Source organism: Dryas octopetala, chromosome 7, assembly GCF_963921425.1.
Source record: "Dryas octopetala chromosome 7, drDryOcto1.1, whole genome shotgun sequence".
In the NCBI taxonomy this organism is placed as follows: Eukaryota; Viridiplantae; Streptophyta; class Magnoliopsida; order Rosales; family Rosaceae; genus Dryas; species Dryas octopetala.
The window spans coordinates 20,331,933-20,349,812 of NC_141372.1; the positions used below are offsets into that span (position 1 = coordinate 20,331,933).

General features: G+C 36.9%; 1 protein-coding gene across 4 annotated transcripts; it reads right to left on the reverse strand.

The window, feature by feature from the left end:
- Positions 1-39: 39 nt before the first annotated feature.
- On the reverse strand, positions 40-17,672 carry NBS1 (nijmegen breakage syndrome 1). Of its 4 annotated transcripts, none has more exons than XM_086249844.1 (14): positions 17,434-17,672; positions 17,046-17,099; positions 16,375-16,639; positions 16,016-16,104; positions 14,152-14,282; positions 7,209-7,255; positions 6,989-7,097; positions 6,508-6,594; positions 4,666-4,831; positions 3,247-3,596; positions 1,745-1,806; positions 1,548-1,649; positions 1,373-1,463; positions 40-1,133 (listed from the first exon to the last, which is right to left on the reverse strand). In XM_086249844.1, exons 1-13 carry the CDS (start codon positions 17,468-17,470, stop codon positions 1,409-1,411), a joined length of 1,554 nt encoding a protein of 517 aa, XP_086105970.1. In that variant the 5' UTR covers positions 17,471-17,672; the 3' UTR covers positions 40-1,133; positions 1,373-1,408. The 4 variants fall into 4 exon arrangements, with proteins under 4 accessions (XP_086105970.1, XP_086105969.1, XP_086105968.1 ...); XM_086249843.1 differs by having other exon boundaries at positions 3,247-3,599; XM_086249842.1 differs by having other exon boundaries at positions 40-1,119; positions 3,247-3,629.
- Positions 17,673-17,880: the final 208 nt, after the last annotated feature.

Here is a 17,880-nt window from a genome sequence, read left to right on the forward strand (position 1 = left end):
TTAAATTGTTTAATGGTGGAGGAGATTTACTGACTTCGATCGAGTAGATCCATATTCGGATCAACTTGATATTTTTAAGTTCCTTGTATTAATCTTATAAAAATAAAATTATGTAATTAATAGAGTACACTATAGAACTTGTCTAGTTGTTTACTAAATTACAAGTTACAGTTGCCACCAGTACTGTAGCGTGAACATAGATCCCATGGTGGTATGGTGTCCCTTAGGGGGCCACCAATCGTTAATTGATGAATGTATCAAGTCAAATCAATCGTGTAATCTAAACTTATAATGTTTTTTTGGAAAGAGTGTACTGTGTATCTAACCATACATGTACGCACCCATAATGTATCTCCAATGACAAATCACATTAGCCTCTACACAATAGAGTCTGCTACCCTGTTGAATGAGAAGGGAACAAGAAGAAAAATGCGAAAAAATTGGCATCTCTAGAGGTTCAAGGCATGATCTGACAGCTCTCTTGTTTTGCTGTTTTGGTGTTGGATTCAGATGGGGGCTATTTTGGTAAAACCGATTTCAACGGGGATGGTTAAATGCGGCGAGAAGGAGAGGAAGATGAGGGACTTTTTTTTCTTCACTAGGGCAAGATTAAGACTACAAAAATTCCAAGAAAGAAAAACGAGAGGGTAGATCCAAAGAAAGCAAACATAAAGAATACGTTATAGGTTTCTGGCATCGACATGTTCTTACAAGTTACATCTACACCAAAGAATTATATGAGTCATAAAAAAACTCAAAATCTATGAAAAAAAATATTAATGCAAATAAATAAGCAAAGTTACCACTTAATTTAATTATTACAATGCAGGAACAAAGAAGCATACTTGTATACTTTTTAGGAAGAGTTCCATCATCACCATGCATATACCTTCCGGCAATATATAGCAATTTTGTTATCAGCTAAAGTTATCTGCTGGCCAATCCTTTGCCAACCAAACTACCTTGCTGGTTGACCAATGTGCAGATCACGCTCCCCTTCTGATTCTCATTTCGTAATAGACATTGCTTGGCAGAATTGTTGATGGCTCCTGAATGCATTTGATTGTGTGTCGTAGCTTGTCATGCTACTGTTGTTAGTGCATTAAATCCACTGGTTGCCTATATCAAATTGCCTTCAAATTTCATTATGTGCATGATTAGTGCATTAAATACCAAAAATAAATCCCATAAAAAAGATAATAAACGGTGTAAAACTCACCAGTTTCATTCACTCAGTTTTACACTGATGTCAAGTACTCACCTATAAAGTTCAAGAGTAATCCTGCCTAATATGCTTACACACGCCAAGATAGATACACACACATAAGGGTACATACTCACACATATATGGCAATTCAAGAGAACTCTTTACCTTTCTGTTTTCCTCTGAGCTAGTAGTTCACCCATTTTAACCATGAGTAAGAATCCCATGAAGAGAACCAGCTACACGACGACGTCGACCCCTAAGTCATTGAAACAAATTGTAAGTTCTCAGGCACATCCTCTTCTGATTTATCGAAAAAAAAAAAAAAAGAGAGATGCATTACTGTTCATTATTAAATAATTCTTCGGAAATGGCTTCCATATGCTTTCTCCTTTTCTCTTCTTTCACAGACTCTACCACTTCCTCACTCCCATAGTCAGAATCTCTATCATCAAGAAACAAAGAACAACATAATGATACATCTGGTGATGTTCTAAACGCCATACATAAATTGGATAGGATTGACAAAATGGATCTTACTTGTATGGGTACTTCAAGAATGGAATAAGATTGTTGAAGCTATTCCCTGATTGAATATTTGTCTGCAGTTCCATAATAGAGAGAGAGAGAGAGAGAGAGAGAGAGAGAGAGAGAGAGACTCTTTCAAAATGCAAGGTAGTTTAACAGGTATGCATTGAGCATATTCTCGTCATAAACAACCACTAAAAGTATTAAGGCACTGATAATCGAGTGTGTTATTACATCTTAATCAGCATACTTGAAAAGTGCACAATAAAGTCCATAAAAATTTTCCCGTTGCTTACAGGAGAGCAAATGGGTTGCCTTTTTCTCAGATTAAGCATGTTTAAGAAATTGGGATTGATTTAACTTGCGTATAAATCAGCTAAATTCAAAACTATGCAACATAAATAGGAGTTGATACTGTATTATCACTTGACATACCAAAATAAAAGTTTAAATGACAAGCGCATATTGAAACCTCATCATACATCAGCTAATTCAAAACTATGCAACATAAACAGGAGTTAAAGATGTACTATTCCTCGACATGCCAAAATATATATTAAAGGACATAAGCCTATTGAAACCTCACCGCACGGTATCAGTATGTAACTGGTAAAGTGATGAGGACATCGTTATTAAACCATTCAAGGTTTATGAGCGGAAAAGATGGAAAAAGAAAAAAAATGATCGAGTCCTTTCATTGTGGCTGGATTAAGAGCAGAACATTACTTCTCTGCATTTATGGCTTTGTTTCCAGCAATTTATTGGGTTTATTTTCAGTTTTATTTTCTTCAATACTTGTGTCAGTTTCAGTTCAAATAAACTTTTAAAGCATAAGTTTCAGTCTCATAAAATTAATTAGGACACTTATGCATGAGTTATCTTTAGGAATTTGGGGAGTTTTTCTTTGTAATTGGGACTTTAATGCTAGTCTATTTGGGAGGTATTTTTAGATGCATCTTGCTGGAGAAAAATAATGATGATGATGAATAAAACATTTTATCAGAAATTTTCTGGTTTGTTAATTTTCCTGCGATGGGAACTTTTGGTGTGAAGCCAAGTTTTGGGTGTGAAACCTTGTGATCATCCAACTACTTTATCTTTCTATAATCTGAGCTTAATCCTTCTTGTCTTTGAGCTTTCATTATACATCTCTCAAGTAAGTGTTCCTTGATATATTATTCCCTTTCCCTGCAAACTTTCTTCCTTTCTTTGTTTCTTCAATCTTACATCTATTGTTGAACTCACTTCACTACTATATTCTATTTAGTTCTCTCCATTAAATTAGAACAACCCTAAGCTAGAGGATTCAACACATTCATTATTACCACTTGAACACAAGATTTTATAAGGAACTTTCTGTGGGTTTAAAGCTGATTCGTTTCATACTAATCTTACTTTTGAATTTTCCTTATATGAGTGTGGGTGTTAGCTAATTTATATTCAAAGCTTAAAATTAATTATAGTTGATCTTGGCTTTAGTATCATATCCTGCATCATAAAGCTTAGGTCATTACCTTTCTGAAGCGTTTGAAATTTATGATTCTGTTGTTTGCAGTTGTAACAGCACTGGTACAGGGTACGCTCGTATCTCGCACAATCAAGTCATGGCTAAAAATAATATCTGCAGTTCCACTTTCAGACTCGTCAAGCTTGCCTCTAATGGTGGATATGTCACTACAATGTCTAGAGCTCATGACATAGTTATTTTCCGATTTGGTAGCTGCGTGATTCATGGAGATTTCATGGGGCACATTTTCGACAACTCCAGTGCCAACAGATGCAGTTTCCGGAACTGATGCAGCTGTTTCTTCTACATCAGAATCAGCTACCACCGTTTCATCTGTGGAGCATGATGATGATACAACTACTGCAAACAACACATATTCAGCTACATTGCCTTCAAAAGAAACAACACACACGTGTACTAGCTTCTTCACTGTGCGAATAATACTCACTTCAATAAAAAGAAAACAGTGTGGAGATGATACAAAGAATAATCTCAGCTACATGCAAAAGAAACAACACACACACAAACACACACATGTGTACTAGCGTCTTTCACTGCATGAATAATACTCTCACTTCAATGAAAAAAGAAAACAGTGTGGAGGTGATACAACGAATAATCTCAGGAAAAAGAAAACTGATAAAGCAGTTCTTTTTAGTGACAATGTGCTATAATTAAGGGGAGAGTGGGGTCAGATTTCGGCAGATCTGGTTTTCTCACACTGAGACTTTGCATCAAGGTTCTTCCACATAATTAGAGTCAAGTAGACACGTCATGTTTCCTTAAAGTGGTTTTGCAGTTTTAAAGGTGATTTAGTTGTTTTTCCTCAGAAGGTCTGTTTTCTCGGTGCAGCAGGCCTTCTTTTGGTACAGCACCTTTTTTATCTTTGATTTGGGGTATGACAGATCACAGATATGTACTTGGCTTCTTCTGCATTGGGCATGACTTCTCTGGCTCGGGTATGCTGTGTTTGAATTCAAAAGATGTTATTTTTAATTATTTTCAGACTTATTCCAATAAGGTGAAAGAGAGGGGTGGGCTAGTGGCATTGTGAGCCAGAGTGCATTCCCAAAAGATATTCCTCATATCACTTTAATTCAATTGATTGGGTGTAACTACTTAGTTTGGTCAAGATTGCTATTTATTAAGGGCAAGATTCATATATAATATATTTATTAATTTATATAAACAACTAGAGATTCATATTTTCTCAACAGTCCTTGTCCTTCATCCCAGTTGTTCAGACTCATCAGAGCAACTAATCTATTACGACAATGTAAGTATATGAAACCTCCAAAACCCTAGCATGCAAAAAAAAAAATATATATATATATGTGTGTGTGTGTGTGTGTGAACATCTCCTAAAACCTTCAAAGTACCAATAACACAATGCATAATGAATCCAAAAGACAACCAGAATACTCACCGCAAGGTGATTTTAACATAGATGGATCCAGCCGTCCATTTAAAACAGCGCATATTATGCCTATTTCATTCACTCTTAATAGTGAACCAAGCTTACTGAAGTGATCGTCTGATAATCTTTCCGGGATAACACACACAACACGATCATTTTCTCCACATTCAGAGCTCTGAAAGGAAATATACATCCCAAAAGATTCAGAAAATAAGCCAAATATATAATATCCCTCAAGCCATGCACAATATGACCAAACTTACAAGGTTAAAAATAAAAAAATTGTTATTTTTTCTTTAATTAATTTGGTTAGCAGATATTATATTTAGGGTCAGTCAATTAATAGCTTTCTTCATTATTTGTAACCTTTGAAGGGAGCTTAGGCGTGACAAACATAGATAATTCATGGAAACTTGGATAGATCATGGACTAACTCAGCAATCTTATAGACTTCACAAAAAAGTTTCGTTTTAGAATATCAGGTGGAAAAAAAAACAGCAATATGTAGTCAGCACAGAACCCAGTACGAGATAACACATGCACATGGGGGAAAAAAGTGGTAGGCAGGTTATGCGGATATATATGAACCCAGCACATACAAAGATAGGTACACGTACATGTGTCTATACACATGTATGTATGCATGCAATGTATTTCCATAAATACTGAAATAGAAATTAACACCTGTGTTTTAATGAAGGGGTGGATGAAATGCTAATTTTAAAATATTTGTCATGAAGCTGGCATATAAGGTAAGCAAGTGACACTATACATAGGAAAACCTTGAGAAAAGACTGGACTCTTTCAACCTTGGCAACTGTCTTCATGAGTTAATTGAGTAATTACACCTTTTTGTGCCCTACGGCACATGCAAAATTGGGTATTTTAAGGCATACATTAGTTTTTTCAAGAGGGAAAAGGAAGAAAGATAGAGGGAAGAAACAATACTAAAAAAATAAAAATAAAAAGCCTAATTTGTCTAGATTCTAAACTCCAATTATAAGACACAATTTATAATGCCACAAGTTATAAACCTAAGCACAAGTGCAAGCACAGTTCCTGATTCTATAGGATCTAGAGAGCATGCACCTTGGTTACCTTGGTCAAAATAGCAAGAATATTCAAAATATGAACCATGATGAGTCTCTCAAAATATGAACCATGATATGGCAGTTGATATTCAAAATAACTGGAAAGCAACCAAACTCACTGAACAGCTAACAACAATATCATCCACAAAAACTTCCAACAAGTTGCAATTGTTGGCCTAGAACTTTCCCTTCAGGTCATCTCCTATTAATTTTATTCAGAGAATCTGACTGTAAATTCACTGTTTGAGCACACTCAACCTATAGACTTGAAAACTCATTTTTTCTGCTCACATAAATTTGTGTTTACATTCTATGTAGAATCACAGACAATAAATAAAATGTTTCAGATATGATAGGTCAACCAAAAAAGATAAACCCATATTAAGTATTGATAATAAAGACACTTTTTATCTTCCGATTTTCATAAGCAATAGTATGTAAAGACTAATACTGAACTAAAAAGAAGAACACTAGTATGAGTTTTCTATGATTTTAATTTCGATAACCAGAAATTTTCCTAGCAAGTATGTGAAGAATTATATAAAATAAATAAATCTACCTATAATCAAACAGTGGATAACGTGCAAATAATAGAACAAATGAAAAAAAAAAAAAAAAAAAAAACAGTTAAAAAAGAGAACTTTTTAATAAGAACTTTAAACAGACAATATAATATCAATAGAGTAAACATTTGAATGCAAATGAAAGGAGAAGGTGTTCATGTAAGTATTTATACATATTTCAAAATTGAGAATCATACTTTGCTATTTGAATTAAACCCTTCGATGGAAAAAATCTTTGCACCACTCACTTCCAGTAAGGACTGCAACCTATTCCTGAATTTATACTGTAAGAGCATAAAAATACATAGATTAGCATATAGCGCAATCATTTCAAAATGTTCAGACAAGATTTGAGCTCTCAAACATGAATGTATATATGCATTGGAGAGAGCAACAAAACTATTTATTACACATCTGCCTAAAACAATTTACAACTTGTAAAATCCTACTTTAGTTTTAAAGCTTTCAGTGTTGACTAATCTGTGTTTGCATGTAAGGTTATTTATAGCCAAATGCACAGATGTTAACATTTAACAAATTTCTCTAATAGAAAAAATCATGAACAAATATGAAAATATAATTTCCTTTTGCAAGGATCACTAGTAAATTTGAACTGATATGAGTTCAGAAAAAAATGATTCTAAATTTTCTAAGGGATTACAGGAATCAAAACATTACCGCAGATATTGAATCCAACAAAAAGGTGTATCCTTCTAAACAGTTTTCGCGAGTTCTTGGGTCTGCAAGTTTGACTGATACTCCTTCCACTGTAAGTGTTGGAGCAAAGCTGATTAAGGGACAGAAGAGAACATTAATTTATCAGCTCAACCATTGGTAATCTACTTGGAACTCAATAAATAGAGGTAAGATCCAAAACAAGATTAGAATTAACACTCACGGTTTGCAACTAGGAAGCTCAGTGCAGATGTTTTTTTCTGCAACACACTAAATAAACCGCAGCAATCAGTAATAATAGCGAAGTGGAATGAAAATAGAGAGCATATGTTACATTGAAAATGTCCCATCAAAGTAGTAATAAATAGTTCTAGATTTAATTATTTTTGCCTTTTAGACAATTAGGCATACTTTTTCATCATGTTGTGATACCAGTGCTCATTTTCAAAATGCCAAAAAGATGGGATAATTTATACAAAAAGGTAATCAAATAAGAGAAAAAAGATATAGGAAGAACTGTACAAAAACAACACATGGAAGCATCCAGGCTATCCAAACAAATCATTCCATTCATAGGGAAAGCAAGATGTCTGAGGCCAAATTCAAGTTAAACAAAGCATAAACAAGAAGATATATGCAAATGTCATCAATAAGAAAATCATTCGCAAATCGCAACTAAGTTTAAATTCCACAAAATTAGTTAATCAAATTTTCTATTCTAAAATCCAAATTCTTACAATGATCCTACTAAATTAGGTATTAGAAACACAAATTATTTCCTGCATGCTATAAAATTATACTAATAAAGGCAACAAATATATGACTGATCATACCAACTCTTTCCCTGTCCAAATCAACCTCCGTATCTTTGTCTTTACCTTTATACTCTTTGTCTTGACCACCTTCAACTTTCCAAACAGTTGAATTAAAAAAAAAAAAAAAAGCAAAAAGTTGCCTCTTTAAGAATTTATGCTGTAGTGAAAAACACCTTCTAGCCTTGTCTTAGATGTATTCTAGAGTTAGACTAATTAGCAAACAAACACACAATATATATAGCAGCAAAAGGAAGCACAAAGAACACCAAAAGTTTGTTCTCGAGGTTCGGCGAACTTTGCCTACGTCCCCGTGTGATCCGTAGAGAATCACAGCTTCACTATATTTAGAATTGGATTACAAGAACTTGTTGAAACCCTAACCCTAGCCTCCTAGTGTTGCCGCACCCTCTCTCTCTAGTCTCACACTGTTTTTCTAAGTATTTTCAGTATTCTAACCACTTCTCTAGAGCTGTAGCAACCTTTATATAGACATAGGTTTGCTGCTTACAGTAGGATTCCTAGTCCTAATAGAATTAGGTAAAGATAAAAGGAAAAACAATAGAACTCCTTCCGGACTTAGGAAAGGTAATGCGCATGTTCCCTTTTGCCCTTCAATCTCCGTACCCAACTAGGAAAGCCAAAAACTGCCCCAGAAAAATAACTGATGCTCGCTGCCTTTGGGCGACCAGTCAGCCACCACCCTCTGGAAGTTCCAGCGAGCCAAAATCACAACAATCTCCACCTTGGTGAGTTGGAACCAAAGCCATGAATGCTGCACCTTCGAGATATCCTATAGTCTTGAAAGTAACCTCGAACAAACCTCCAAGAACCCTTCACCTTGGCAAAACTCCTTGCCTCAACGCACCTCAAGTGAGAAGGTGCTCCATCTCAAGCTTTAACAAGTAACAAGATTGATTAAGCTCAAGCAATGCTTGAACTTTTCTGTCGGCACTGGCTTTGTAAGAAAATCTGCAGCGTTGTTGCTTGTGTGCACCTTTTCTATACAAATCTCCTTTGAATCCACCCAATCTCTGATCCTGTGGTACCTCACATCAATGTGTTTGGATCTTCCATGAAAAACTTGGTTCTTTGCCAAATAAATGGCACTTTGGCTATCACATTTTATTTTCACAGACTCTTGAGTGATTCCCATTTGGTTTGCCAAACCACTGAGCCAAATAGCTTCCTTTCCAGCTTCAGCCAAAGCAATGTACTCTGCCTCTGTAGTTGACAAAGCTGTAATTGGCTGCAATAGAGCTCTCCAACTGATTGGTCCACCTGCACATGTAAACACGTAGCCCGTTGTAGACCTACTCTTGTCCAAATCTCCTGCATAGTCCGCATCCACGTACCCCAACACACATGTTTCTTCTTTTTGCTTCTCAAACAAAATACCATAACTCTTTGTACCCTTTAAGTATCGAAAAATCCACTTGATTGCAGCCCAATGTTGCTTTCCCGATTTTGACATATACTTGGATACTACACTTATTGCTTGAGCTAGGTCGGGTCGTGTGCAAACCATTGCATACATAAGGCAACCCACGGCACTAGCATAGGGCACCTTCTTCATCTCTTCAATTTCTTCTTCAGATTTAGGACACTGCTGCCCACTTATTTTAAAATGAGCTGCCAAAGGTGTAGAGACCGCCTTTGCGTCTTGCATGTTGAATTTTTCCAGAATTTTCTGAATATACTTGGCTTGTGACAGCCGAATCTGATTTGCAGCTCTATCCCTTTTAATTTCCATGCCAAGGATCTTTTGTGCAGCTCCTAGATCCTTCATGTCGAATTCCTTACTCAACATAGCCTTCAAGTCTTTAATCCTTGACTTGTCTTGACAAGCTATTAACATGTCGTCCACATATAGCAATAGCAATATGATAACCCCATCTTTGGATACATGATAGTACACACAACAATCATATAAGCACCTTCTAAAATTAATTTTCAGCATATAAGAATCAAACCTCTTGTACCACTGCCTTGGAGATTGCTTCAAACCATACAAAGACTTCCTAAGCCTGCAAACTAAATCTTCTTTTCCAGTCTCGACAAAGCCTTCTGGTTGAGCCATGTAAATTGTCTCCTCTAGATTCCCATGGAGAAAAGCCGTCTTCACATCCATTTGCTCAATTTCCATGTCATGCTGAACCGCCATTGCTAAGAGCAATCTTATTGAAGTATGCTTAACCACTGGTGAAAAAATCTCATCATAATCGACTCCTTCCTTTTGTGAGTACCCTTTGGCCACGAGTCTTGCTTTAAACCTCACGGCCTCTAGCTCATGTATCTCATCTTTCTTCCTAAACACCCACTTGCATCCAACTAGCTTTAGATCTTTGGGTTTAGGAACCAGCTCCCAGACAGAGTTCTTATACAGAGACTCCATCTCTTCTGACATAGCACCTATCCAACTTTCCCGTTCTTCACTTGCTATAGCTTCTTGATACGTAGTTGGATCTCCTTGACTAATATTTAGAGCATAATTAACCTCTTCCGTTTCAAAACCATATTTCTGTGGTGGTTTTGTAACCCTCTTAGGTTTGTCAAGTGCTATGCTCCTTTGAAATCCAGGTGGTACTTGAGTAGATGCTTGAACTCGTGGGGATGGACTGCGGATTGGGGAGTGTTCAATCTGCTCCACCGGATTTCTAATTGGTGAGTGATGCTGCTGCTCTTCTTCTTCCTCATCACCATAACCATCTTCTTCTTGCTCAATTGGCTCCACCCGAGCTTGAATGTCTTCATCAACGACCGATTTGGTGAGAGGTACTTCAGTTGCTTCTGTTTCAGCATCAAACAATTTCCCATCTGTTTTGTTCTCTTCTTTATTTAGAGGCATAGTTTTCTCATCAAAAACAACATCTCGGTTGATTATCTTCTTGTTAGCAACAATATCCCAAAGCTTGAAACCCTTCACTCCTTTCTCAAACCCCAAGAATATACAATGCGTAGACTTTGGCTTGAGTTTTGATCTCTCATCACTTGGAATATGAGCATAGGCGCTGCAGCCAAATACCCTAAGATTAGAGTAATTCACTTGCTTTTCAGACCACACCTCTTCTGCACACTTAAATTCGAGAACCCTTGATGGCGACCAGTTAATCAAGTAACTTGCATGATTAACGGCTTCAGCCCAAAAACTATCAGGCAAACCCGCATGAAATCTCATGCTTCTTTCTCTCTCCATGAGAGTTCTGTTCATCCTTTCAGCAGCCCCGTTTTGTTGCGGAGTCTTCTTAACTGTGAAGTGTCTTGTAATACCTTCTTCTTTGCAAAAACTTAAGAATTCATCGCTCTTGTATTCACCCCCATTGTCGCTTCTCATGTACTTGATCTTTCTCCCTGTTTGGTTTTCAACTTCAGCTTTCCACTCCTTGAACTTAGTGAAAACTTCGGATTTCTCCCTCATGAAATAGACCCAAACCTTCCTAGAAAAATCATCCATGAAAGTAACAAAATACCTGGATCCCCCTTTCGATCTTGTAGGAGCCGGACCCCACACATCCGAGTGAATATAATCGAGTACTCCTTTGCTTTTGTTATCTGACTTTGTAAATTTGAAAGAAACCCTACCTTGCTTTCCGAGAACACAATACTTGCAGAAATCTAGCTTACAATAATTCGCACCGTCTAGAAGACCCTTCTTGTGCAATTCTTGCAAACCCCTCTCACTGATATGCCCTAGTCAATGATGCCAAAGCTCAGTTTTATCTTCCGCATTCTTCTTTGTGGAAATAGCTGCTCCACCTGTTATTGTAGTTCCCATGAGCCTGTAAAGGTTATTCTGTTGAATGTCAGCCTTCATTACCACAAGTGACCCTTTGACTATCTTGAGTCTTCCACCTTCAGAACAAAAACTAAACCCAGCCTTGTCTAAGGTTCCCAAAGAAATCAAATTCTTCCTTAGCCTAGGAACGTATCTGACATTCCCCAAAGTCCTTATTATTCCATCATGCATCCGGATCTTAATAGTGCCAATCCCAATTATAGGACATGATGAATCATCTCCCATTAATACATCTCCGCAGCTGCTGTCCTTGTAAGTGTCGAACCATTCCTTTATTGCACACATATGGAATGTGCACCCGGTATCCAAAATCCAACTTGTGAAAGCCTTAGAGCCTGATGTAACCGAAAGTAACTCACCATCACTCTCTTCTTTGGTGATTGTACTAGCTGAACCTGAGTCTCTTTCCATCTTAGCTTTCCTATCTTTCCAAGTCTTGCAGTTTTTCTTCCAATGATCCATTGAACCGCACACGAAGCAACCTTCTTTTGGTTTTCCCTTGGATTTTGATCTACCTTTGTTGCTGTTTTTCTCTCCCTTCTTGTTTGACCGACCCCTCTCATTGCCCTTGGCATAAAGCCCTTGTGTCTGAGAGCCATCGGTTAAGTCATCTAGCTTGGCATATGACTGAAGGGCTTGCACAACATCATCAAGCTTCAGAGTCTCCTTTCCAAACATTAGGGTTGTTCGGAAGTGCTTGAATGATGGTGGTAGAGATCGCAGCAAGATGATCGCCTTGTCATCATCTTTATACACTTCTCCTACCTTGGTGAGATTAGCTAAGCAATTCTGAAATTTGCATATATGATCAGCTACATCTCCCCCTTCTTCTAGTCGAAGTCCGAATAGTTCATCCTTTAGAAAGAGCTTATTAGACACTGTTTTGCCCATATAAACACTCTCCAACTTTTCCCAAGCTTCTTTTGCTGTCATCTCTTCTGTGATGTGAGATCTCACGGATCTTGTGAGATGAATCTCAATTGAACTCTTGGCCTTCTTGAGAATCTTGCTCCACAAATTTTCTGGTGTAGTTGCAAGCCTCGCATCAAGTAGTGCATCATCAAGATCCTGCTGAACCAAAACGTTTCTCATCATCCGTTGCCAATCGGTAAAATCCTCCTTGCCATCATATGGCTTCAAAGCAGGCCTTATATCCCCTAAGTCCATGCTTCGATTACCCCCTCTAGACATCGCACAAGCCTTCTAGCCAACCTGGCTCTGATACCAATTGTAGTGAAAAACACCTTCTAGCCTTGTCTTAGATGTATTCTAGAGTTAGACTAATTAGCAAACAAACACACAATATATATAGCAGCAAAAGGAAGCACAAAGAACACCAAAAGTTTGTTCTCGAGGTTCGGCGAACTTTTCCTACGTCCCCGTGTGATCCGTAGAGAATCACAGCTTCACTATATTTAGAATTGGATTACAAGAACTTGTTGAAACCCTAACCCTAGCCTCCTAGTGTTGCCGCACCCTCTCTCTCTAGTCTCACACTGTTTTTCTAAGTATTTTCAGTATTCTAACCACTTCTCTAGAGCTGTAGCAACCTTTATATAGACATAGGTTTGCTGCTTACAGTAGGATTCCTAGTCCTAATAGAATTAGGTAAAGATAAAAGGAAAAACAATAGAACTCCTTCCGGACTTAGGAAAGGTAATGCGCATGTTCCCTTTTGCCCTTCAATCTCCGTACCCAACTAGGAAAGCCAAAAACTGCCCCAGAAAAATAACTGATGCTCGCTGCCTTTGGGCGACCAGTTAGCCACCACCCTCTGGAAGTTCCAGCGAGCCAAAATCACAACATATGCATCATCCTAAGTGACACATGTAAGAAACTGTTAGAACCACCATACCAATTTTACTGCAGGCAACCTGAAAGTATATGCATCCATGTAGCATCATACTTCCAAGTCCTTTCACAAGACTGGCAGTAGTTGGGAATAATTATTTGGATAAGACGTTGGAAATAATTTGTGCCTAGATAATTTCCCCTTCACTGTCTTAATCCAACATTTACATAATTAGAAATTGGCTAATCTCTTACCTAAGATTTATTATATTTGGTTCATCTTTTAAGAATAAAGGGCCCCATAAATTTTGTTCATTAGTTTTCCTAGATTACAGTAACTAAGACTAGAATGAGTCTTATTATTCTTTTTACAGCATTCTTAAGCATGGTGACAATCAGTTCCAAGGTTTCCTTCTTCCTCAACAGAAGTTTTGATTATTCAATTATGCAATAAGGATATCAAAGTATCTCATTGAATGACATTAGGCAATTGGCACAGAATCATGTTATATCCTCCTTAATCTTCCACCCTTTCATTTAAACTTTAGTAAAAGCCACATGTATGATAACAGCCGAAAGTTAGGAGAGGTGATAAACCAAGAACTCCTAGCTATCCATAACATTTATAAGATCAAACAAGCCCTACCAAGCAATAATACACATGAATCACATTAAAACAATCAAAGATGCAAAAAGCATATTCAAAGACTTTCAGGCACAATTAATCACTTAAGAACAGCAAAGCAGGATCTTAAACATTGACCTACCTCAACCCAACTACTAAGAACAAAAGGTTTCTTTGCTACAATAGCATCCAGTAGATCTTCTTTCACAGGCATGGGTTGGTCAACAAGCACATGTGTGCACTCTGGACTCAAATTATAAGTGATACGAGCACCTTTAATGAAAGCATAATAGTCAGTAACTGTCGCAGTATCACTCTAATAATAGGACAAGCACACATCAATTAGCAAGCAGTACGAAGAACTGTCAAGTTAGATTTAAATTCAGCCTAAACCAAAACCATATGATGTTTCCAACTAATAATACATTTTTTTGGTTAATTACACTTTGCACCCCTGAAGTTTAAGTAGAATTTCATATTGCACTCTGATCTTTAAAACGTTGCAATATTAAACTTACTTACCTAATGTTTGAAAAACATTGCAATGTTTGCCTTATGTTAGTTTAGCCGTCAATTTACACAGTTTTTTGTCTGAATTTTATACTGATGTGGACAGCAATTGCACCATGTGGCATTTGAAGAAATTAAAAATTAGAAAAAGCAACCAAATTTTTTACCCTGGCTGCACCTGCTGTTCAAGGAACTTCTATGGTTTGCATGTCAGCAGCAGCAACATCTGAATCACGAAGGCTAACTTCAGTGGTTGGTGCTGACCGTATTGGTAGCATTGGTTCTTGGTTCAAATTATTAAAAGATTTAAACTGATTTAATGAATGAAAAATTGAAGAATAAACTTTGAAAAGAGCTATCTCCGTTGCACGTTCACCGTCCTTCATGAAATGGGGGAGCAAGATCACACCAACACCAACCACCACTATCACTGCCCATCTCGGCACTGTTTCTTGCTGACTTCATGCTCTGGTGTGACGAAGAAGATTCACAAACTCAAAATTTGCAAGTGATTACCAAAACGGTGTGATGGAGAAGGCTCATATGCAGAGCTTATGAAACAGATATTAGCAACAAGCTTTTCTCATTTATTATTAGAAACATATGAGGAGCATGTACTTGGTAAGGGCTTGATGGATCCCCTGGGCCTTTATGACAGATAAACAGTTGTCCACTGGCATCTTGGGTAGTCATGATTTTCGAATAAGTGATGAAATCACGGAAATAGAAGAAGACGCCAGAATAGGACCCACAGGTGTAACCCCAAATGGTCATAGGCCTTTTGAGGGTTGCTGTCATGTTAACTACTTAGTCAAACACTATGAAGCTTCTCTGTCACACCAGAGCACAAAGTCAGCAAGAGAATGGTGCCTGAAGGTGCGAGATCCGACCTGCTGTTAAGGAGACGATTGCGTTTGAAGTCAAGGTTGGACGCGAGTTCAAAGATGGGGAGGTGATAGTGGTTGTTGGTGTTCTTGCTCACCGATTTCAAGAATGACAATGAGACATTCAGCTGCAATTGCTTCTTTTATAAGTTTTATTTCTAAATTTTATTATTCTTAAATGATCTTAAATCTTTTAATATTTTGAAAAGGTTATTGCAGTCTGTCTTGCCTGAGTGCTCTTTAATTCAGTGGACTTGGATCACTTTCTTTGTATTAGCACTATTTCTTCTATATAAGTATCTCAGTTTCCTAACCCAGGGAAAAAGAGGCAAGGGTGATATCCTATTCAATTATTTTGTCAAAAACATAATAAAGGTAAACCAATATCTATAAGAAATAGTGTTTAATTTGTTAAAGACATTCGTATTTAATGAAATATAAGAACTTTTCCTTTTAATGTTAATATATATCAAAAATTGCATTACAAAGCACACTTGTGAAAGCAACCAAGAGACATTACAGATGAAATTATTATAAACAAACATAAGAACATATGGTCATATACACATGGAAATTTTCAGGTAAACAATATGTTTCTCACTGGTCACTAACCGATTGATGAAAGTTTGTTTTGAAGGGGATGATTCACTTGGAATGGTTCTGAGCAGCACCCAAAGAAAATGAGTGGAACAAAGGAAAATCTGCCAGATTTGTATTACAAGATATAAGCATATCAATGTGAAAAAAATCACTGCAGTGCAAGTCCTACGTAATAGCGTTTTTAATTAACAAACATAACTGCATCTGGTATCATCCAGCAGCAGTTAGATTTTGATAAACAAACATAGCCATGTGAGCTCTGAATGATACCATAATATTAGAATATGTAATCCAAAAACAGCTGTATTCTTTGATGCTTCTTGCAAGTGCCACACATGCAGAAACTAAACTCAAAAAAGTAGTTAAATTACCTGTAGATTGCATTACCAGTTCCAAATGAAACCAAGTCCCCATCTCCGAACGATGTTTCTTTACTCGGTAACTCATGAATCTTTTTCATTGACATAAGGTTCTTGTTAATATACGTTCCGTATTTAGAGCAATCTCTAATCCGAACTTTGGAGGACAAAATAGAAGATTCGGTTTGCGGGGTAAGAACGGAAATCATTGCATCAACAACTATTTCTGCATGGACCCGAGAAACTCCTTTGTCTTTAGTAATATTTACATCACAGCCTACAAGGTCACGTAAGGTTAGATAATTTAATATCAGGGATTCAGGGGTCACATGTAGAGGACAGGAAAGAGCAAAAAGGAATTCAACGCAAAAAAGCATTACTAGGGACCTGACATATCAAAGAAGACAGGAAAGAAGGGTGTGAGACTAATTTATAAACAAAAAGGAATTCATCACCAAAATCATCCTGAATAAGAACACAATTTTAGCCCAAGAAATATGGTGTGAGTGTTGCCTTGGCACTTGGTAACCAAGGAAATAAGAATCTATTATCTAAAAGAAATTCATATAATTATGATCACAAATTGACACATTTTCCATTAAGTACTGAAGCAGATGCCTTACAGAATGTAATCAATGAAAAAGTAGCTAGTGCATGTAAAATGTCAGCAAATTCGAGAGTACCTTTCCGACCCACTTTGTACGTTCCCCTTGCAAATATATAGTAGTGATCTTCACCTGTCATATTATGCTAATTTAGTTAGACATAAATGTGAACTAAATCCTTATCAACACATTAAAAACATAAAGATTTACAAGAACCTATAGCATTGAGGGTAGAGACATTTAAATAAGCATTTTCAGTGATGACTTCTAATCTACTTTCACAATTACTGTAGAAGCAACAAGATAGACAGACAAACACATACTGTGGAAGTTTTAGATTACGATTAAAGTAATTAATCAAAATATTTCGGAAGTTTTCTGGGTTCTGGTTCATTTCCCTGACGGGGCCAATCAACAAACAAATTCAATTTCTGAGGAATGAGCAGGGGCAATAGACAGATGTTACCTGAGAGGGGGTCAGCGGGGAATAAACCCCAAACCATGCTTTCCTTTTTTATCGGATACCGAGAGTGACTGACCGAGATTGGGGACGGATTGCCGGTGCCTACATTCAATGAGTGAAGGAGATAAAGGAATTAACCATCTATTTGGCACATGCAACCGCCGTTTTCGAGTTGCTGGTTTCCCAGTTTACCAGTCATGCCGCCTTAACCCTTTTAGACCAAAAATAAAAACAGTCATGGCGCCGAAGCGTCGCCTCATAAGATTTATAAAATTGGCTTTTTATCACAAATAATCTTTTATATCCCAATTTACAAGTTACCACATAAATTAAAAATTGAATCAATTTACTATCTGAATTAATAAAAATTTGCAATGTCACAATTCCGTCCAATTCCGTCAAGATATCCGTTAAAATTAAGGGTACATTGATCTTTTCAAGTAAATTTTA

Bases quoted from the DNA above. Each gene is read 5' to 3' on its own strand.
- NBS1 (XM_086249842.1), bottom strand. From the start codon at position 17,470: ATGGTTTGGGGTTTATTCCCCGCTGACCCCCTCTCAG. The intron at 14,283-16,015 runs GTTAGTGACCAG...CTTTCATTAAAG, and splicing joins AAACAAACTTTCATCAATCG to GTGCTCGTATCACTTATAAT. The intron at 7,256-14,151 runs GTAGGTCAATGT...CGGTTTATTTAG, and splicing joins TTCTTAGTAGTTGGGTTGAG to TGTGTTGCAGAAAAAAACAT.